The sequence below is a fragment of the Zingiber officinale genome, chromosome 4A (genome assembly GCF_018446385.1).
Source record: "Zingiber officinale cultivar Zhangliang chromosome 4A, Zo_v1.1, whole genome shotgun sequence".
Lineage (NCBI taxonomy): Eukaryota > Viridiplantae > Streptophyta > Magnoliopsida > Zingiberales > Zingiberaceae > Zingiber > Zingiber officinale.
The window spans coordinates 137,839,920-137,863,368 of record NC_055992.1 but is presented as its reverse complement, the minus strand read 5'-3'; the positions used below and the strand labels follow the sequence as shown (position 1 = coordinate 137,863,368).

Below are 23,449 nucleotides of genomic sequence, written 5' to 3'. Positions count from 1 at the left end.
TTTATTATTGTAATAATTTCGGCTACAATATCAAAATTATTACAGGTAATTTAATAAAAATTATTTATATCAATTTTAGTTAGTATTATTATAAAATATACTATTTTTAGTTAAATTAAATTAAATTAATTTTTACTAGTTGAAGTAATAATTTTATATTCATCTCGGTTCGGCCCGATTGAAAATGGGTCGACCATTCCCGGCCTAGTAAACCGCCTACAGTCGCATCCTCACCGCCTACAGTCGCATTCTCACCGCTTCCGCCTGCTCTCCATCGGCGATGGCCGCTGCCGCCGCTACCCTTCGCCTCCCCTTTACCCTCCCACCTCGTGTCCTTCCGCGCTATTCCAGTGGAGTTCGGCCTGGTATCTTCGCCGCCTCGCGGTCCTTTTCTCCCCTCACCCGTCGCCTCCGCCTCCACCGACTCAAACCTGCTCGCCCGGGTCTCCCCAAGTTCCAAGTCAGATCCGCACGGGCCGAGTCTCAAGTCGTCACTCTCGGCTCCCGAGCTCCCCATTTCGAGGTCCATTTCCCTCGCTTTCCTCGATCATTTTGTTTTATTCTCATTTTGTTTTATTCTCGATTGGCGGCGAGATTGCTGATTTCTTTTGCAGCTTTCGGAGCCTCTAACGGGAAAAATTTGGACCTTGGAAGATTTCGAGTCTTGCCCCGCGCTTTTGGTGAAACTCTTATCTGGTTTTATGTATCCTGGTTTGTTGCTTATCGATCGTTTTTTACAATTCTTGCTGAGATTAACAGGAATCATTTCCTCTCTCTCTCTCTCTCTCTCTCTCTCTCTCTCTCTCTAGGTGATGTTCATTTGCAACCATTGCCCATTTGTTAAGCACTTGAAGAAGGATATTGCCAAGCTTACAAGTTTCTATATGGGGGTTTGTGACACAATTGAAAATGTTAAACATGGAGTAATTTTTTTTCTGAGTTCTAATCAAACTTTCTCTATGTCTGCTGCAGAAGGGGCTTGGTGTAGTTGCTATCTGTTCAAATTCCATCATTACTCATCCACAGGTTATCAACAGATTTTAGTTTGCATTGAATTCTTTGCAATAATGGAGCCTTTTATCCTAATTAACAGCTTATGAAATATTAGTTCATGTAGATAATGCACAGGGGATACTCAGAGGCATTTCATGTGTACTACTTAGTATCCTCTTGATTATTCTCTGTGCTAAATATGAACTGCTAATGTGATGGTTTCCTTTAGAGAATATGAAAGGCATATCCATAAATCTCTTGGCTTGATGCCTTCATCTTAGATGGAGTTGTTTGTCTTCCATATACGCTGATCCTGTCCGAACCAGGGGTCAACGAACGCTGGGGACGTGGCGCTCCCTGCTGGATCCTCGAGTGCTCCGGAGAACCTGCAACAAAACCGAGTCGGGGGGTGTCCCGGCGACGACCCTCCGACGCTCAAGTCAGGCGAGGGAATAGATGAAGAAAGTGGCTGCAGGATGAAGACTAGCGTGTGTGTGTCTGTATGTATGTACCTCCGGTTGAAGAAATGGAGGCCTTATATAGACCTTTCGAAGAAGTCTGGGCACACCAATCGAAGCGATCACCTGCTTTCGACCATGCCTAGGTATGGGCCTGTCAGAAGGGCATCCATAAGACCATACTACTACTGTATCAACCTTTCCGTGACGTGATGGTGGGGCCTTTAATAGTGTCATCTGGCGTACAGTCTAATCATCATGCCTTTGCTGACATATTATATCCCGAGCCGAGCGAATGGGCCGCTCGGCTAACCACGGTTCCCTCGCCACTATTCCGGCCGAGCGGACACCCCCGCTCGGCCATTCTGTCCTCGGCCGAGCGGACACCTCCGCTCGGCCACTCGGCTCCGGTTCTACTGCTCTGGCGTCGGCTGGGTAATCTCTGGTTCCGCTCGGACGGGACCCCATCTGTGGGCCCCCCATTCTTACCGCCGGATCACTTGCCTCCCCTTCAAGTCTAGTCGAAGGAGGCGCTTAAGTCCGACTGACTGGACTGTGTGTCCGAGCGGGTGCTCGTCGCCTTTTGTTTTAAAAGTATTTTACAGGCCGCTCGGCGTGCGCGCCGCATTCAGCCGTTCGGCGCTCGCTCAGATGTGACTCATGCGGCCTGCCGTCGTTGCCGCCTGTCCGAATCCCCTCAGGAACGGCGGCAATCCATTCCATTAAGGCTGCTCGTGCGTGGTATGGTGCGCATTAAATGCGCCGAATCACTCAGTGCCACGTGTCGACCATTGCGTGGCAGCAGCGTTACTTATGATGGGACGCCACCGTTTGAAATGGACGGCCCGATGGCGTCCTTGTTTCTCGCGACCTAGATCGGACGGTGGAGGCCTATCGGCCTCGGCCGTATAAAGCCTCAGTCCCCTTCCTCAGTCGCACGTTTGCCCGTGCTTTGTCCTCCCGACTCTTCTGCTGCTGCGGCCTCCGGCGATCTAGTTCCTGTTTTTCGGCGGCTACCATCCCTCCGGTGATCTTCTCCGCCCATCTTCTTCTTAGTGAGCCTTTTTTCCTTGCTTACTAGGTCTTCCCTACTCGTTTTACCTCTCTTTCGTTCCCATTCCTCCGATTTCTTGCTATCCTTTTGTCTCTTCGAGATGGCGAGCTCTTCCGAACCCGCTACCCATGTTCACAGTCCATGGTATATGAGTATGGAAAGTAGGTTCGATGAGGAGCGCGCTCGGCGCGTTGTTAGGACCTACGGGATCCCTGACGACCATGAAATAGTCATAGCCGACCCGACCGACCGACCTCATAACCCTCCGATCGGCACCATTTGTTTTTTTCTAGACCAATTCCAGGGCGGCCTTAGATTTCCTACCCATCCATTTATTTTGGAAGTTTGTAATTATTTCCGCATCCCGCTCGGCCAACTTGTGCCGAATTCCTTTAGGCTACTGAGCGGGATGGTCGTCCTCTTTAGGCTGCATAGTATCCCCCTCGAACCCAAGATATTCCACTACTTCTTCTACCCCAAACAATCCGAGTTGGGCACTTTTATTTTCCAAAGTAGAATAGGCTTCAAATTTTTTGATAATATGCCGACCTCTAACAAGCACTGGAAGGAGTTCTTCTTCTATATACGACTTCCCGAGAGGCCAGCATTCCGAACAAAATGGCAGACCGCTGTGCCGACCCAGCCGGAGCTCGGCAAATTCAGAAGCAATCCGGCCTACCTTCATGCGGCGATGGTCAGCGGTACAAAATCGACCAGTTGCTTCTCAAGGGGGTGTTGTACATTTTTGGATTATCTCCCGTTCGGGCCAATCTCCCCTACCGCATGGGTAAGGACTTTTTACTCTCTTCACCTTTTTTGTCTAACTGATTTTAATCTCTTCCATTGCAGCTGAAGTCATGTGGCGCTCCAAGGCTACTGATCAAAGCGGGGTCTTATCCCCAGCCGCCCGGCAGATGCAGGAGAGGGGGGGACGCAGTCCGGCCCTGAAACAGAAGTTGCCCAATCTGCTTCAACGGAGGTTGAGGCGGATCCTGTTTCCTCTGCTCCAGTAGAGCTGGGAGTCCCCCAGACCGGGGATTCACCACTGGAAGTTCGGCGGAAACGTCGAAGAGACCCCAGCCTTCCACCGACCCAAGAGGGCGAACCACAGGCGCCGATCGACCTCGCTTCACCAGATCGCACGCCGTCGAGGATCGGGACCCCAGTGGCCTCGCCCACCGCACAGCCCTCTGGCTCTCCTCCACGGACTCGCCGTCGCTTACGACGGTTGGGCCAGGCGACTGAGGCTGAGGAAGTGCCGTCCGGCCACCCCGCCATCAAGACTACCCTTCGATTCCCATCGGAGGAATATTTATTGTCTGCCGATCGGCCATCCAGCCCCGTTCATGAAATAATCTTGATGGGTCCGATCGCCAAACTTTTCGAGGACGCGCAGATTCGGGTGGCTCTCATGACGCCCAAGCAGCTCGGCGATAACCACATGCAGCAGGCCACTATAGCATTGGGCCGAGCAAATCGCCACTAGCCATCGGCTAGCCGAGCTGGAGGATCTCATGGAAAAACTCCAAGTCTCGGGGGGTCCATTGGCCGAGCAGGGGAAACAAGCCCTCGAGGCCGAACAGAAGAAGGCCGCCTACCTGGCTACAGAGGTGGCTCGGCTAGAGGGCCAAGTCAAGAAGCGTGAAGCGGACGCCAAACGTGCTACTGCCCGGAAGAAACGAGCGATAGCTGATCTGGACAAGATGAAAATAGATGTCCGTGCGCTAGATCAGCGATCCAAGGATCTGGAGGCCCAACTGAACGCCGAGCGGGAGGATCGTTCGGCAGAACGTACAAAGGCTGAGATGGACTTGAAGGCAGTCCAAGATTCCTTAACCGCTTCCCGGGCGGTACTCAGAAAATATAGGGAGGGAGAGCCGAGTCGCCAAGCCGCAGCGCGCCAAGAATACCTCCGCTCGGAACGGTTCGGCGCAAAATTCGGCGGCAACGTCTCCTCAACTTTCGCCGAGGCGGTCAAGGTCACCATGGCGTACTTGAAGAAGGGGGGGTGCCTTCCTGCTGACCTGAGCATTCCCTCTTCAGATCTGGCGGCTATGATTGATGATATCCCGGACGCCTTTTTTAATTTCGAAGACCCCGAGTGAAGAGTGTTCCTCGTCTGTCTTGTTTTTGCGTTTCTTACGCCCAACGCAACTTTTTGTACTTGCCGTCCGGCATGCTTTCCCTTTAATGCAATTATGTCTTTGCTTGCCTCTTCCTGATCATTATCCATAATATTCTTCTATTTGCTTGACGTTTATGCTTAGAGTCAGTCACGCTTCAAGTGTTCTCCATCACACGGCCGATCAGCTTAACCCATTAAACAAAGTCTGAGCGGGAGGGCCTACTCGCTCTGCACGTATCTAGCCTGTGTGAAGTCAACAAACGCCAAGTATCGAAGGACCAACGCCCGGGCGGGCTGAAATGTTTTAATACTTGTGGTTTCCGCGGTTTCTTAATTCTCTGATATTCGTTCGTCCGCCCGGGGTATTTATAGTCGCCGGACCGACTCTCGATTTTCAACGATGGTGTTCGTCAGTTTTCCGCTTGGTTTTTATAGCCGGTCGGCGCGGCTCTACGGTTTAACGTCTGGGCTAGACGTTCTTCCACTCAGTTTTTATAGCCGGTCGGCGCGGCTCTACGGTTTAACGTCTGGGCTAGACGGTCTTCCGCTCGGTTTTTATAGCCGGTCGGCGCGGCTCTACGGTTTAACGTTTGGGCTAGACGGCCTTCCGCTCGGTTTTTATAGTCGGTCGGCGCGGCTCTACGGTTTAACGTCTGGGCTAGACGACCTTCCGCTCGGAGAGTTTATAGACGCCGGCTCGTCTCTATGGTTTAACGTCTGGGCTAGACGGCCTTCCGCTCGGTTTTTATAGCCGGTCGGCGCAGCTCTACGGTTTAACGTCTGGGCTAGACGGCCTTCCGCTCGGTTTTTATAGCCGGTCGGCGCGGCTCTACGGTTTAACGTCTGGGCTAGACGACCTTCCGCTCGGTTTTTATAGTCGGTCGGCGCGGCTCTACGGTTTAACGTCTGGGCTAGACGGTCTTCCGCTCGGTTTTATAGCCGGTTTTTATAGCCGGTCGGCGCGGCTCTACGGTTTAACGTCTAGGCTAGACGGCCTTCCGCTCGGTTTTTATAGCCGGTCGGCACGGCTCTACGGTTTAACGTCTGGGCTAGACGGCCTTTTAAGGCTAATTTTGACGCTTCCGTTCGGTGAAGCTTTTTGCCATCCTTTTTATCACTTTTGCTTCCTGCATTATGAGGATATAGGCTAACAGAAAATATACACAGAATTAGCGCCATATTACACCACTTTACTTCCCGCACGTGGCCTTCGGTTTTTGTGTCGAAGCTTGGGTATCGTACGCCCGGCCGAACGGCACGGGGTCTTCAGCATTGAGCATTTTGGCTCGGATAGTTTACCTCCGTCCGAACGGTACGGGGCCTTCGATCCTCGAGCGATCGGCTCGACCAATTTACCTCCGGCCGAACGGCGCGGGGCCTTCGTTCCTCGAGCGCTTGGCTCGACCAATTTACCTCCGGCCGAACGGCGCGGGGCCTTCGTTCCTCGAGCGCTTGGCTCGACCAATTTACCTCCGGCCGAACGGCGCGGGGCCTTCGTTCCTCGAGCGCTTGGCTCGACCAATTTACCTCCGGCCGAACGGCGCACTGCTGCGTTCCTTTTACCTGAGCCTTCTGCTCCCGTTGCTCCACGAGCCTTCGTCCTCGGCGCTTGGCTCGGATACTATACCTCCGCCGAACGGCGCGGGCCCTCGTTCCTCGGCGCTTGGCTCGACAATTTACCTCCGGCCGAACGGTCCGGGGCCTTCCTCTCGAGCGCTGGGTACCTCCGGCCGAACGGCGCGGGGCCTTCGTTCCTCGAGCGATCGGCTCGACCAATTTACCTCCGGCCGAACGGCGCGGGGCCTTCGTTCCAATTTACCTCCGGCCGAACGGCGCGGGGCCTTCGTTCCTCGAGCGATCGGCTCCACCAATTTACCTCCTGCCGAACGGCGCGGGGCCTTCGTTCCTCGAGCGCTTGGCTCGACCAATTTACCTCCGGCCGAACGGCGCGGGGCCTTCGTTCCTCGAGCGATCGGCTCGACCAATTTACCTCCGGCCGAACGACGCGGGGCCTTCGTTCCTCGAGCGCTTGACTCGGATACTATATCTCCAGCCGAACGGCTCGAGGCCTTCTTCATCGAGCGCTTGGCTCAGATATTATACACCATGAAGATAGGCCGCTCGGCCGATAACGCCAATTGCGCACATTATAACATTTTGTCTTCTACATTTCAAATATACAACCAAACGGAAAATATACAGCACATATTCTATTGGTGCACCTTTCACCCCGCTCTGGATAGGCTGGAGACAATTTACGCTTCATGGTGGATCCAAGTGCCAATCCATCTTCATCCGCTCGGCGGCTCGTACACCCAACTCCCTCGTATGCGGTCGATTCATCGCCTGACATCAAACTCCCGCTCTTGAGGTTCCAGAAGGAGGGGCTTGCTATAAGTTGAATTCGGGAGATGAAGTATCCGCTTTTGAGGGAAATGGGACTGTGGCAGTCGGTGCTTCCACTCGGGAGATGCGTCCGCTCGGAGGGATTTGCCTTTTCTGTTGCCCCGTATTGGTATTTCATCTGACGAAGATCCCCGATTGCGACTCACTGCTACGGTATCAGGAAGCGCCCGGAATAGGGCTCGATGAAATGCAACGGTGGTCGGTGGTGCTTCCGCTCTACCACCAGACGCCGATGTTGCTTGCTGCTCCGGCCGCTTGGCTGTTGCTTTCTGTTTTTGCTCCACGAGCTTGGCGGCCCTTATCTCAACCAGAGCGTCGAGTTCTTCCGTGGAAAGCGTCACCGTGTGTTGTCGTCCAGCCTCGTCCATTGTTCCCGTTCGGATGCAGGAGCGTTCCCACAGACGGCGCCAAATTGATCCTGTCCGAACCATGGGTCAACGAACGTTGGGGACGTGGCGCTCCCTGCTGGATCCTCGAGTGCTCCGGCGAACCTGCAACAAAACCGAGCCGGGGGGGGGGGGGGTGTCCCGGCGACGGCTCTCCGACGCTCAAGTCAGGCGAGGGAATAGATGAAGAAAGTGGCTGCAGGATGAAGACTAGCGTGTGTGTGTCTGTATGTATGTACCTCCGGTTGAAGAAATGGAGGCCTTATATAGACCGTTCGAAGAAGCCTGGGCACACCAATCGAAGCGATCACCTGCTTTCGACCATGCCTAGGTATGGGCCTGTCTGAAGGGCATCCATAAGACCATACTGCTACTGTATCAACCTTTCCGTGACGTGATGGTGGGGCCTTTAATAGTGCCATCTGGCGTACAGTCTAATCATCATGCCTTTGCTGATATATCATATCCCGAGCCGAGCAAATGGGCCGCTCGGCTAACCACGGTTCCCTCGCCACTATTCCGGCCGAGCGGACACCCCCACTCGGCCATTCTGTCCTCGGCCGAGCGGACACCTCCGCTCGGCCACTCGGCTCCGGTCCTACTGCTCTGGCGTCGGCAACCCAAACCTTTGGCTGGGTAATCTCTGGTTCCGCTCGGACGGGACCCCATCTGTGGGCCCCCCATTCTTACCGCCGGATCATATGCCATAACAATGATTTTGATTTGTAATTCCATTCAAATATTTGACTGTCCTTCTAGATACTGATGTTCCTCTGCAATGGTGGAATAGATCTATGATACCAATCCCAATTAGTCTGGGGAAACATAGCTTTTCTTATGTAATTTTTTATCAATATTTAGAGAAACATCAGACTTGTAATTTGGCTCTTCCATAATTATACATTCATCATGTTAACTTAATTCTGATTTTTCTTCTCTGTGACCTCATTTATCATCTGAAATGGGTTATTGGTTTTATCAACTTGTAAAGGAACAAAACCTTTTTTTTTTGCTTGTTCGGAAAGATATAAGGAAAAACAGATTTTCTTTGATGCTCCCATAGCCCCATGTTTGCTATTGTATTGGTCTTTCACCTCATAATTACTCAATACAAAGCTTTTGCCATATTGAAAAGTGAATAAATTTGACTGCTTTGTCTAGAGCATTGCAAAATCCTTGCAAAAGAATAACTTTTTTACTTTACTACCACTGCAAATTTGACTAAAGTGTTTACATTATAGGATGGACCAATGCTTATGGCTGAAGAAGCTAAACTGTTTAAGTATCCTTTTCCCTATCTGTTTGACGAGGTACTAAGTTGCTTATTTGAATCAATACTTTCTCACTCTGACTGTGCAATTCCATGTTTATTCTTTTCCTTTTTTGGCACGAGATGTTTATTCTTTTCTCATGTGCGGTAAATGATAATGTGCAAGAAAGGATTGTGTAACTTATTGTTATTGTCTAACTAATACTGAGTCTTCTAGGAGAAATATAGACAGGAGAAATATAGACACGATAGAATATTAAGGGAAAAAATGACTTATATGCAATTCCAGAGTTAGTCTGTCTGAAAGAAAATGACAAATAAAAATAATATTTAATTCACTGAAAAGCTTCAATGGTGTCTTGCCTCATAATTGTCTCCTTGTCAATTACTTCTTGTTACCCATCTTCTCTCTTGTTGTGATATACAGATTGAATTAATCTCATAGGAAGGATCCAACTTTTATGTGATATAAAAGTTCAGTTAGACTGTTCATCTGAAGCACCTCTATCTCTGGATTTTGTCACAACTATCGTATATTTTACTTAACTGATGGATTAGTGGCTAGATCGATCTAGATATGTTCCCTCCACTATTTTGTACGAATTACTATTGTACAAGTTCAAATTGTATAACAAATGAATTAATGTGACTTATATTTTAGGTATGATAGTAGCAAGATGAAAAACCTCTGTTCATGAATTTTTAGCATTTTAGAGTACACCAATAAATGTTATGATAATTTGTGATTGCATGTGAAATGTCTATTTGGTTTGGGCATATTCACTTGTCAGTCAATAGAAATCATTGTTGTAATAAAGTTAACAGCTAGGTTACAATAGAAGCATTCTTTTCAGGGAATGTCTAAATTTGAGAAGAAATGAGACTAATAATTGTGTTTAATCAGTACAAGAAACTTAATGATGCATACCTGAAAAAAAAAAGTTTGATGCAACTACAAAACACCAGCCTACCAAAATCCCTTAAACACACCACAACGAACAATAAACACCTCATTAAATGGCCTTAATTTGGAAAAGGAAAAAAATAAGGTCAACTGTGATTCCATAGAAATGACCTAGTCCTCAAGAAAACTTAAATAATGTGGGAACTAAGACATGACAAGAAGCTATCTAAAATAAAACTTGAATCCTTTGTTAAACAACATTTCATAGAGATAAACCATAAAGTGCACAATTGACGGGCATAATAGAAGAGTGTTCGTGCTGAAAACTCTAATCAACTAAAATAAAGGTCAAGATTAGTGATTCAATAGGAATAAAACTTGAAGGCATGATAGAAACAGCGAGCTTCAAATTAATTAAAAGTGGGAAGTTGAAATCTGAAAATTCTGTGTCAAATAAAGATAAATTATAAAGCTCAAAATAATGAGGCATGACAGAATGGTGTGCATATAGCTACTTTCAAATCAGTTTGAAAAGAAATTTAGAGGAAGGAACAAATAGAATGGAATTTGAAAATCTTTCATCAAATAAAATTACACCCCAGAATGAGAATAAATATTGACCAAACCCCAGTTTTAATTAGACATGATGCAAGAATGTATGTGCCAACAACCTTCAAATCGACTCAAGGAAAGGTTAACCAAGTATTCAACCAAATCTTTATCAAAGAAGTTTGAAATGAAAACCAAAGACAAACATCAAGCTTATTTGATTTTATCAACAAATTTATTTTAGTCAAAAGAGGGCTTTATAGAAGGGAGTTTGAGATACAATTAAGAGGGGAGCTTTAAGGAGGAAAATTCTTACTCTGTTAAAGGAATAGAGGATAGGGAGACGTGCCTTGGGATAAAATATCCAGGAATGAGGCAGTAGGTAAGCAAGCATATTTCCGTGCCTACCCCCCTCTAGAACCTTTCTTGTCTTCTACAAATAGAGGTATCACGATTGATACTATGATACTAAAAGAGGTGGATGCCATGATACTGGAGAAGGTATTCATCAACTGAGAGACTTCACACCAAGATGATGACAAATTAAATTCCTAAAAGCAAGATCACATAGTTACAGTGTCGAGCTTATAATGTTAAGCATACACGGACTACTAAATTGAACCAGGAACCATTAATCAAATAGAAGCTTGAATCTCCTAAGTATAATTTGTTTCTACTTATTTACAAATTAGTTTTAGTTTCTTTTCCCTATGGCTTATTATCAAATTTGTATAGAAACATGCTCAGTACTAGTTTGAAGAGAAATTTGGCTGAAACCTTTAATGGTTGTTCACTTTTCTTCTTCAGTTGCAAGATGTTGCTCGGGCATTTGGAGCTGTATGCACGCCAGAATTTTTTCTCTTTAAAAAGGTCAGTTTTACAGGAAGGACAATGAGCATAGCAAGACCACAACTAGAATTTATGTCTCTAATCCCATGATGGAACTCAATAACTCATGAATAATCAGTCAATCATTCACCATAACTAAAATTTGTGTGTCTAGTCCCATGATGGAGCTCAATAACTCATCAATAGTCAATTCAATCATTCAATGATTTTCTCACAAACACATTCAAAGTCCTTGCTCAATAAGGCAGTAAAAAAACTAGAAGGGATTTGACTTTCATGTAAATGCTCATCCTATTACTTCCATGTAAAGCTTAAATATATTTGCATCTCAAGTAATAAGCACAAGTATGCCTTTGCAATCACACTTGCAAAAAGTTAATTAATATCCTCTCTTTTACATTTCATTAGGATGGAAGAAGGCCATTTGAGCTGTTTTATCATGGGCAGTTTGATGACTCACGACCTAACAACAATGTGCCTGTAACAGGAAGGTAACTGTGAGCTTATGGAATATTTTCATCTCTAGCATTCCATATTCATAACTGAAGCCTACAAATTTCTTTCTGTAGAGACTTGAGTCGTGCAATAGATTGTGTTCTCAGTGGCCAAGTCTTATCTTCTGCACAAAAGACAAGGTAAAACATCTCGTATCTGCAATAGCTCTTTTGTGTTCAGATGCATTTTTTGGTTCACTAGGCACCTGTAAATAAACATTTCCTGCCTTCCGTTCTAGTGTTGGATGTAGCATAAAATGGCACCCTTAAGATGGATTCTTCTCCCCATGATGTTACAAATTCCCAGCACTGAAAAGGTAAATCTTGTCAGAATTCTTGATACTTAATTCTGTGTTACTGAAAAAGATAAAGATAATCTCTTAAATTCTTTATCATATTGCAAACAAGTGTACATAAAATATGATCATTATTTTCCTGCCCTGGCATCTTTTTATCTATTGTAATTTAACCCTTTTTTTTCCTTTTTGTGTATGTAGGAGTTTTAATTCTGTGAATTGGCAGCTTCAAATTTTGTGTTCGGTAGTTAAATGCTGGGAAACACAGACTTCTTTTCTGTGGCTACCACTGTATGTAGACAGAAAAGGTCTGTTTATATATTCAATGCAAAAATATGGTTTGCATAAATACATCAAGAATTTGTTCTTGAATAATTAGTAAATTTGTACATTTTATAATTCGTTATTGCAAATATCTCCGTGTATGACTTTCAAATATGATGTGAATATTGCCCCCGGATAGAGTGTGATGGTTAGGCCGACCAATCATTTTTCTCTAGATGCATCTATGGCGTATTGTGCGGGGGATTTTACCCTCAATGTGACACGAGTTGGTCTTCTCCGTTGGAGCTGGTAGTGCTCCAGGTCCATGTAGCCCACCGGCCCGGATGTAAGACTCTTGTCTCTGCCCTGCACGTCAAAGTCAGCCATCTTCTAAGTCCACTCCTTTTCCAGCAGGATGTTGGGAGACTTGATGTTGAGGTGGATGATCGCCGGCACCGCATAGGAGTGCAGGTACTAGATTCCCCTTGCCGTGTCGAGTGCCACGCGGAGCCACCCTGTCCACATACCAGTTCATCGGCGACGGTGAATGCTGGTGGAGGTGGTCTTGCAGGGTGCCATTGGCCATGTACTCGTATGCGAGGACGTGCTCCCGGCTTCTTGCCATTGGCCATGTACTCGTATGCGAGGACGTGCTCCCGGCTTCTTGCCATTGGCCATGTACTCGTATGCGAGGACGTGCTCCCAGCAGAAGCCGATCAGGTGGGAGGAGGCCCTCTGCCGAGATGATGACGGCGTCGAGATTTCCAAAGGGACGTTGGCGCCCTTGATTTCCACCTCGCTGGCCGTTCGGAGGGGCCTTGCTTACGAGGTGGACGTTAGCCAAATCCACCTCCATCGGCGATTGCTTTGTTTCCCCCGAAACACAGACGAAGATCAGCAAGGCCAAGAACAGGAGACCGACAATGACAAATAGCGTCGCCCAGAAATTGGGAAATCAGTCCTCAGTTGGAGCGTGCAGGACTCACAGATGCCGTGGCCGGAAAGTACCGGAGCGGGCAAGCACTCCACAGGCCGTTGGAGTGGGTTGATATAATAATATTAATTTATTATATTTTTAATATTATCTATTTGCTATACTTTATTAAATTTAATGTCAAAGTAGAAAATGGGAATTAAAATCTTTAGCATTTTCACTATTAATTTTCTTCTTCTTTTTATTAAATAATAATAATAATTAAACTTTTATTATATTAAATAGTGAGTAGATATTATTATTAAATAGTGAGTATATTCTCTTTATTCTCTATATTTAACTATATTTTTTTATCATTATTAATTAATATGTTTTAGTTTTCTTTCTTTCTTTATATATATATATATATATATATATATATATATACCGGATTCGGGCTGTCTTAGACTGACAACATATAGGGGAGCTCCTTATCCAGCTTAGGCTGCGAAGCGGGCGCGCCTGAAGAGCTGGGCTGCTCTAGAAAGAGTAAATCCACTTTCTTTTTTCGGAACTGCTCCTTTCTTTCTTTTTTTTTGAGGGGAAAAGGCCCCATTATCTTTTGAGGTAGCTTCGGATCGTAGAGTATCCTATATAGGTCTATAGAATGACGTGTGTATATATATAATGGATATTTATTAGACATTTATGTACATATCCTTTTCATTTTAAATGTGTCTTTAAAAAAAAAAAAATTACACAATCCTAATTTTTTCTCTAACATTTAATTAACCACTTTTAAATACATTATCCAGCCTCGTATGTTCATATTAACATCATCTCTTTGTGACTTTCATCATTATTTAATTAAATATTTTTAAATATTAAATTATATATATATATATATATATAAAATTTTAATCTCCAATAAGAATTTTTTTAAAAAAATCTGCGAGAAATAACATTTTCCACTAAAAAGAGAACATTGTAAAAAACAATTTAAATTAAAAATATTTAATTAAATGTAGTAATGATTAAATATAATAATAATTTCAGGGAGTAAGATAAAATTTGCAGGAAAATCATTATATATTCGATGTGACTAGGGGGTGCATTTTTCGAGTTTAGGGTTTTCGCGTGGCCGATCATGACGATCAACCTGTTTGGCGGATCATCTGATACCAGCGCCGAAGGAGCGGAGGAGGATATCAACTTCCCTGTCAAGAATGACCTCAAGTATTTAAACTTAATCAAAATTGTTTGAAAAGGATCAAAATAAATATAAATTGCACTCTGCAATCATTAAGGGGTTGCTACGAGTCCATGTCCTCTGGTGTCTTCAGATCGTGATTAGAATCCGAAAATATTAATTATTATCCTCTGATTTCTTCTTAATTCCTTCGATAATTAGAATTCAATCAAAATTGATTATGATCTTTCCTAATTTACATTTCCATCTAGGTTATAGTTTTAGATCGAGTCAAACGATCGAAAACTACCAACAATGGATGAACTATATAGTGCCGAGCAAGAGACGATCCGTTCATTGCTGACATTCAACTCAAAATTATAATATAGGTGGAAAGATGAACTTAAAAAAAATCACAGTCAATTTTAACTGGATTTCAATCATAATCCAATGTATAAATTACATAAGGATCAAAATTAGGCAGAGGGTCTGCAATGTATAATTATTCAATAGATGCCCATGATTTCTACAATTTTAAAAATAATTTTAATAAAATATAAGTATTTTTATCCAGTTGTGAAAAAATTTAAGATAAGTATTTTACGTATATATATTTTAACCTTAAATAATTATATTTTTAAAATAAAAAATATGCATGGATGTGGTTTTAAAGGTGCCAATCTTTTTGAAGATTTTGTTAATTAAGATATTTTTTTAAAACTACTGTTATTTGAATATTATTATAATTATTTTGACTAAAATTATACTATAATATGAAACAAAATTACTCTAAATTAATTTAAGTTATACTATAATAATTTTAATATTCTTTTTAACTTAGTTAGAATTATTCCAATTTGATAAAAGTCATTTTAGGTCAAAATCAGTATTTTTAATAAAAAAAATACCAAAATTGTTATAGCAATACCAAAATTTTTAAAAAAATGAAACCCTATATTTATATTAATAATTATATTTGTTACGCGGCAAATTGCTTCAACTAGGTGTCGTGGTGTAGTTGGTTATCACGTCAGTCTAACACACTGAAGGTCTCCGGTTCGAGTCCGGGCGACGCCAATTCTATCTTTTTGCTATAATTGTTAATAAAGGTTGTGATATGAGAGACATTAATTATAAAATGTTGTTATTTCAGACTAAAAAATAACATGGTGTCGTGGTGTAGTTGGTTATCACGTCAGTCTAACACACTGAAGGTCTCCGGTTCGAGTCCGGGCGACGCCATTTTGCCATTTTATTTTAGCTATAAAAAATTAATTTTTAATATTATTTTAAGTTTCCTCCGCCATCGAGCAGGCCTGCGCCGCCTCCCGCTTCCTGCAGCTCTGCGCCTCCGCCCCTCCCTCCCCCCGCAGACGCTCCACCGTCGACCTCTCCCTCGCCGCCCTATCCTCCTACGCCGACGCCCGGGCCATTCGCAACTCTTCCGCCGCACCAACGCTGCCCGCAACTGCCTCCCTCTCCCTCGCCGACTACCGCCTCGGAGGCGCTTTCCTCCGGTACGTCAAAGGCACCCAGCAGGTGACCGACGCGATGGCGTCCCTCTACGCCCTCGCCAATCTCACCGGAAGGGCTGCAGCGCCGCCTCCATGGTTGCCGCCCTGCAGCGCTACGGCGGCAACATGTCCCTGTGGTCTGTGGACCCCGCCGCAGACAGAGCGGGACGGGTACTGGCCACCGGACGTCCCAACCGCCAAAGCTTCAGAGCGCGTCGTCGTCGCCGCCGCTGCCGCCTCCGAAGCATGGTCTCCAAACGTGACTGTCGGCGAGGACGGTGGTGGCTGCCAATTCACGATGGTGCAGGCGGCGGTAGACGCCGCGCCTTCACAAAAAAAAAAAAAAAAGGCACACGCGATCTACATAAAACAGGGGATCTACGCGGAGACGGTGCGGGTGCCGCTGGAGAAGCCAAATCTAGCATTTGTCGGCGACGGCATGGGAAAGACGATCATCACTGGCTTCCTGAACGTCGGCGTCCCCGGCGTCTCGACGTACAACACCGTCACCGTCGGTGAGCTACGTCACTTGTTCTGTTCGTGCACCGCTCGTGACTTTGTTCTTGATTGGATTGATTGGTTAATTAATTAATTAATGTGTTTGTTCCTATGTTTCCGTGACAGGCATCACCGGCGACGGGTTCAATGCGACCCGGAGAGTGACCTGGAGCAGCCGGATTCCGGCGGAGCACTTAGGAGTTTACCCCGTGGAGAACTTTATACAGGGAATCAATGGATACCTCCCTCTCTGCTATAAGACTGTTGATACGGATATTGGGAGAAGGGCATAGGAGAAATTAAGATGAAAGCGAGGGGCGTTTTGGTCTTTTGAGAAGTGAGGGGTTTTTGGGGTCTTAAGGGTAACTGTAGCATGCGGGGAAAGGGGGGGAGGAAGGTTTTGGTTCGTGGTCTGGCGCCGCCAATAGCGAACAGAGAAAGGGGTTTTCCTCCCTCTCCTGCTTCTAGCCGGCGCTGACGCCGGCCGCCGACCTTCACCTCTGCTCCTCTTCTTCTCCTCACCGCCGGCTACCCTCTCTCTCCTCCTCTTTCCCACTACCCATACTGCCGTCGGTCGTCGGTCCTCCTTGCGGCGCCGCCATCGGACCAACACGCCGACGCCCCCTCTCCTTCTCTTCTTCTCGTCGGAAGTGCCTCACAATGCTGCCATCCTTCTTCTCCCCTTCTTCGGTGCCACCACAGCACGTGAGAGACGTCACTGCCGCCCTCCTTTGACGCTGCCTCGCCGGAGGATCTCGCCGTCGCCACCATGCGATATCTCCCTCTTCTCCTCGCAACATCGCTACTGGATTAGCGCCGCTGCCATTGCCCTCCTCACGCAGCACCATCTCCGCCGCCGGAGAAACTTGCGACTGCCCTTCCTCTCCTCGCCAGCGCCGATGATGGCAACCGCCTTTTCTCCTCTCCTCCTTCCTCTCTGGCCGACCGCGATTTCCAGCCGCTGTCTCCTCTTTTCTCCCTGTGCGCACCATGACCCCCATCACGAGCGCCGGCATCCCTTTCTCCTTCTCTGTGTCGACGTCGCAGTGTTCGGAGCCGTTGCCGGCACTACTGTTCACCCCCACAGTCTAGGCCTCCACGTTGCAATCGATGTCCCCTCCGCGCTATGGCTAGTTGTCGCCGTCTTTCAGACTCCGACGCTTATACGGGGCAGCTTCCTCGTCGTCGTATGCCTTTGAGCTGTGTGTCATGTTTGTGTGCCCGGTCTGTATGCTATTATTGTGTTCTGACCTTGCGCCGATCTTGCTCGTGTACCGTATTCCACCCTAGCGCGGCTCCTATATATGTGTCGGGTTCCGGCCTGCGTGCCGACCCAGCGTCTCGGCCCGCGTGCCGACCCAGCGTCCCAGCCTGCGTGTCGATCTCGTGTCCAGGCCTGCGTGTCGATCTATTGTTCTGGTCTGTGCGTCGATCTCATGTCTCGGCCTGCGTGCTGATCTCTGGTCTCGGCCTGTGTGCCGGTGTCGTATCCCGGTCTGCGTACCGGTGCTTTTTCCCGACCTGCGTGCCGTTATTATCTCCCGACCTGCAGCTCATCTTTCGGCTCTGCACCTCGTTCGACTCTTCATCGTCAGATCCAACCTAATCAGAATCATCTACTCTTTCGGATCGCGACAACTCAAGCCGTGTCCTATCCGAGGGCGCCCCCTTGGCTAGGGTACGTTTCTCGTTCATATTTCATATGCATTTTCATTATTTCATGATTTAGTCTTGTACTCATATATTCGTCGGATCTGCCTCGAGTATCGGGGTACCGGGGGCTGGGTTAACCCGGTCGCTGGCTGCAGGTAGCGTTGACTAGAGGACTTCTGAAGACTTGGTCAACACGGGAGCCATCTCAGCACACCCCCCTCCGGGACGTCGTGACTTCGTCAACATCTCATCCATTTCACCCGACGGTCCGTCTGACTCAGCTTCCGGACCGGATCAACTGTAATTTGAGAAAATAAAGCAATAACAAATCTAGCGATTTGAGTTCTAAATCTTCGATTTGACTTCATTTTCAAATTTTTGGTTTGGCGAGAATGTGAGATCATGGACGGATCTATTAAAGGGCAGGGCTGTGCTGAGCTGTTGCCCAGCCAATTTTTTTTTTTTTTAATATACATATTAGATTTAGTTTGAAGTAAGGCTTTTGCTGTGATAAAAAAATAGAAATAAGTTGGAGTACCAAGTTAAACAAAAATAAGCTCCTGTCTTTTTTAAAAAAATTCAAAATCTTTTAATCAAGACGTCAAAGTCACACGTATTTATCCTATCTCCATATATTTAATAAGATCTCATCCAATATTTTTATTTTTTAATTTAATTATATATTTATTTAATTAACTTCCTAGTTTATTTTAATTATAAATATGGACTATTAACTTATCATCTTTTATATATGTTATTTCCTCATTTACTATCCATCTTCGACCATGGATCTATTTGACTCTAAGATCATATTTTGATTTTCCTCTAACTTTAACGTCCTGACTAATCTTGCTCCTCCACTCGTCCTTCATCGACGATATTACTTCTAACGCTTGCCTTACTTACTCATCCCCATGTCTTTGTCCTATCACCGCTCATGGTTATGACCACTCTCTTCATGGCCAAGTCCTCACACTCGGAGGCATAGTCGTCGACATGAGCGTCCTCAGTCGTAGTTGCCATGATCGGATCATCGTGTCCTGTACATTAACGTACCCTTATAGTCACGCTAATGCAGGAGGCAAGCAGCTATAGATTGAAGTGTTTCACTAGATGCTCGAGCATGGTCTCATGCCAAGCTTGTGGATTGACTACTTCTATCTCACCATCGATGGCCGCTCTAGCATTGACAACCAAGTCTTCTGCCACAGTCCCTAAATTTTCAACATTTACAAATTAGATATCATTATTGATACATTAAAAAAATCATTTAAAAATTTAAAATTTAGTGAAAATATAGGTGAAAACGAGTTGGTAACGTGCTCGCGTGAAGTGAACTTGGACCTCTTCTATGGTGGACTAGACCAACTCGAGATCTATCCAGCCCACTTCTAATTCTTGGATCCGTCCCTGGGTGAGATTGAATCTTTGGTGGGTTGAAGCAGAGTACTTTTGACAAGTTGGATGTGAGCCGAATCGGCTTCTATCTAATTGATTTTTATGCTTTTACGAGCCAGCTCCTTGCCGAGGGCTGACCAGAAATTTAGGAGTGCAATTTATATAAAATTAATTTATATCAACTAAGTGGACGCTTGGTTTATCAAACGGAATGGGAATAAGATTGATAGAAGTGGGAATGAGTATAGATATTGATGTGATGATAAGGAGGAGTCCACTTGGCATGAGTTAACAGTCACGGTAGAGGTCAAAGTCAAGATAGTCAACGTCAGAATTCAACCGCGTCGCCCGAGCGAGAGGACGTTACATAGGCCGATCGGAGGAACCGATGTTCGGTCGGGCGTCTAGATGAACTAGCGCCTTGTCAACTCGATTGGCAAGAAAGCGGGCCGGGTGAGCCACCCATCCGATTCGGAGTATGCTATTGATAGTGAATAATGAACCGATATAATAAAAGAGGAAAAAAAAGATATTTAATAAGGGAAAGAGAAATAAAAGAGAACACTTCATCTATCATTGAATGCGGAGAAATCAAGACAAAGATGCTTTCTATCTGTAATTAATATCATTAAATAGGAGAATATGAAGGGTCACTAAGAAAGGTATAAAAGAGTATGATAAGTATGAAGAAAGTCAAGATTGATTTTTGTCCCTAGTACTTTCACTCTCTCTTCTTCTCTTTCTAACTTGAGCGTCGGAGGGTCAACGCCAGAGACCCCTTCCCTAGTTTGGTTTTGTTTTACAGAGAGGAACGAGGTCTTCATCTAGTCAGTAGAGCCGCCACATCCCCGGCTTTCCAAATTCACACTTTCGACCATGAACGGGTATGATTTGAATTTGAATAGTATTTTTTTTCCCATTCCCATCCTTTTGTTAGGTAATGGCGGCTCATTCACATATTTAGGATAATAAATCCGTGGAACCCATCAATAATCCCTCAACCCAAACATCTACTTTCAATCTTTTTTCTATTCCTCACTATCATTTCATCCAATCAATCACCTCCTAAAGACTAATAGAAAAGTTGAAATATTACCATCAGTTCAAATGTGACTTATAATTAATTTTTACAATATTATAAATGTCATTTAACTATTGATCATTCTTCACCATCTTCATAATTTAAAATACTCAAAATAGATGAAAACTTAAAGCACTAAGCTAACAATTAACCCATAAAGAACAATAAATAAATAAGATATATATTTTTAAAATACCAAAATCGAAAGGCCAAGAGAGTATGAAAGTAAGGGAAAATATGATATCATCATAAATCATAAGGGAAATATAATACCTCCATAACCTTTGTAAATCATAAGAGAAAGGAGGAGAAGAAATTTTTTTTGTTGAGAAGAGGGTAAGAGTCGGCTTGAAAAGGATTGGAAAGAGTTTGAGGTTTTCTTATTTTTTTTAATAAATTTATTTTATTAATTAAAATTTTAAAAGTATATTAGTAAAATTTTTTACAAAATGACGGGGACCATGAACCTCACAACTCACCCACCCTCGTGGGTCTGCCCATGTTCCTTGCAAATCAAGCGAAGAAAAGGCTTTGAGACCTATGAGTATAAGTCTGATAATGATCTTCGGGGACTCGTGAGAATAAGTCTAATAATGATCTCCATGACGACAAATGCTTCGAGAATCGAGAATATTAAAAAAATCAAATAAATAAAAATGCTTAGAGAATCGAGAATATTAAAAATAAATAAATAAATAAAAGGGAGGTTATCTAGCTAAACTCCTAAGTCAGATTTCGAAAAGAGAGGAAGGAGATAGAAAAAACAATAAACTAGTAAAAGAAATATACTTTGCGTAAATTTGGTGGTAAAAAATGAATATATTTGTCTCCAGCACCTCTGTCAATCCGTCTCAGGACCAACATGGAATATCTTCCAAAAATAGAGCCCATACTTTGCATAAACTTGCACCAACATGTACGTACATTTCTTTTATATCAGTTTGGCAGGGAAGTCATTACTAGAAACTATACGCACATCCTCCACGTCAACCTACATCCTTGAAAACTTACATCAACATGTACGTACATTTCTTTTACATCAGTTTGACAGGAAAGTCATTACTAGACACTATACGAACATCCCACGCGTCAACCTACATCCTTGAAACGTATCCGCGTCAAGTTTGGCATGTTCATCCACCTCCACAGAACGTGTCTGTTAATACAATTTGTATTAACAATTTAACTCGGATTTTGATAAATAATGAGTAAACTAAATTAAATATTATTATAATCTAACCTTGTTACTGAGTGTGTAGGGTTGACTAACCCTAGTCAGAATATTCGATTCCTGATTGGTTGAAAATTGGATGTGTAATTCTAACAAGTCAGGATGTTCGATTCTCAATAGGTTCAAGTTCAGATGTGGGATCCTGGCAAGGGTCGAGATGTGTGATTTTCAATTGGAGAAAACCGAATGTACGATTATGATAGGTCGGAATATGCGATTCCTAGGGATGTAAACAAGTCGAGCCGAGCTTTGGGATATTCAAGCTTGTTTGATAAGATAACTGAGTCGAGCCGAGCCGAGCTTAAAATGAACCAAGCTTTTGAAATGAGTATTTAAGCTTGGCTTGGTTTATTTTTTATGAGATTGTTTGAAGCTTGACTTGAGCTTGGTTCGTTTAGATGTTATCAAACTCTCAATTCAAGCTTGGCTTGAGCTTGGTTTGAACTTGTTTCGAGCTTGTTTCGAGCTTGGCTTGAACTTGTTTCGAGCTTGGCTTGAGCTTAGTTTACTTAGATATTATCGATCTCTCAATTCAAGATTATTTGATTGATTGAAACTTTTAGTTATTTGATTGGTTATTGAACTTGATAATTTAAATTTATTTATTTTATATTATATTATTTTATTATTTATTTAGCATATTAAAAAGAGTTTTATTAATAAATATGGTTCGTGAACGTTGTTCACAAACGTTGTTCACGAATATTGTTCACGAATGTTAACGAGATGAACACATATGCGTTCAAGCTTGTTTGTTTAACTTAACGAGCTGTTCAAGCTTGTTTATTTAATTAATCTTGTGTACATTGAATGAACATAAACAAGCTCTTACCAAACCAAACACCAAACTTGTTCATGAACACTTGGTTCATTTACAGCCCTAGCAATTCCCGATTGAAGAAGACCGGATGTACAATTTTGGTAGGTCAGGATGTGTGATTCCCTTTGGAGAAAACCGGATGTGCAATTCTGGTAGGTCGGGGTGTTTGATTCCTGAAGTTCAGATGTGTGATTCCGAAAAGTAACTCTGCACTTGGTAAGTAGAGGTAAGTCATTGTAGGAGAGTGACTGAGTGAAGACGTGCCCCCATTCGAAGGGACAATAGGCGCTAGTCCAATTTAGGTCCATTTCAAAAACTTAAATTGAGACCTTGACTAGATCCTAGTCTCGGGGAGACAGGATCTAATTACTATTTCTTCTTATTATTGTGCCAACATTACCTTGCAAACTATTGGACTAACACTTTTTACATGGCAAAAGAAGCATAAAAGGCCTCAGGTGAATAGTGTCCGAGGCGCCTTCCATGGTATGGAAAGCGCCTTCACATTATTTATGGAAGACACCTTCAATGCCATGGAAGGTGCCTTCCATAAGATAAAATTCAGACTTTGTCGCAGATAAAGAGCAAGAAGTTCGGAATCAAACTTCGCAAGTTGGAGGCGCCTTCAAAACTATGGAAGGCGCACTCCACATCCTTTATAAAGGTATCTCGACTAAGCGTCAAGCAAGAACTTCCATACAAGCTTTTACGCATCCAACTGACTTTCTGACTATTTCGGCTTGCTATTACTGCCCTACCGTGACTCTACTACGTCTGACTGCCGCCGAGAAGCCGTCCAAACACCGAGCTTGAGCTGACCTACTATAAACAAGTGTTTGAAAAAAGTTAATTACTATATTTACTTTTTGTAAACGGGAAGTATAGTGTGTTACACTTCTCCGACTTTTTTGGTATTCGATTACTCTTCCAGCGATTTTGAAAACGAATTTAGTAGATTATCCATTGATATGTGCGTGGGACCTGGGTCTTGGAATAGGAGTTGCTGAAGGTTTCGAACTAAGTAATTTTTTATGTTCATTTCTTTTTTCGTTGCATACTCTTATTTAAAAATGAAAAAAATGAGTTTTATAAAATCATGTGATT

General features: G+C 44.2%; 2 protein-coding genes and 2 non-coding genes across 4 annotated transcripts; all 4 read left to right on the top strand.

The window, feature by feature from the left end:
- Window positions 1-205: 205 nt before the first annotated feature.
- Window positions 206-12,183, top strand: LOC121971418. Its single transcript, XM_042522680.1, has 10 exons — window positions 206-523; window positions 615-680; window positions 810-890; window positions 973-1,026; window positions 8,664-8,732; window positions 10,953-11,015; window positions 11,403-11,485; window positions 11,564-11,629; window positions 11,728-11,805; window positions 11,986-12,183. Exons 1-9 carry the CDS (start codon window positions 281-283, stop codon window positions 11,756-11,758), a joined length of 756 nt encoding a protein of 251 aa, XP_042378614.1. The 5' UTR covers window positions 206-280; the 3' UTR covers window positions 11,759-11,805; window positions 11,986-12,183.
- A 1,925-nt stretch (window positions 12,184-14,108) lies between these two features.
- On the top strand, window positions 14,109-16,455 carry LOC121972834. The gene is made up of 4 exons (XM_042524459.1): window positions 14,109-14,197; window positions 15,304-15,371; window positions 15,445-16,179; window positions 16,289-16,455. The coding sequence occupies exons 1-4, from the start codon at window positions 14,109-14,111 to the stop codon at window positions 16,453-16,455; spliced, it is 1,059 nt and encodes a 352-aa protein (XP_042380393.1).
- On the top strand, window positions 15,154-15,227 carry TRNAV-AAC. Its single transcript has one exon. It is a non-coding gene; the product is annotated as a tRNA-Val (tRNA).
- TRNAV-AAC lies at window positions 15,319-15,392 on the top strand. The gene has a single exon. It is a non-coding gene; the product is annotated as a tRNA-Val (tRNA).
- Window positions 16,456-23,449: the final 6,994 nt, after the last annotated feature.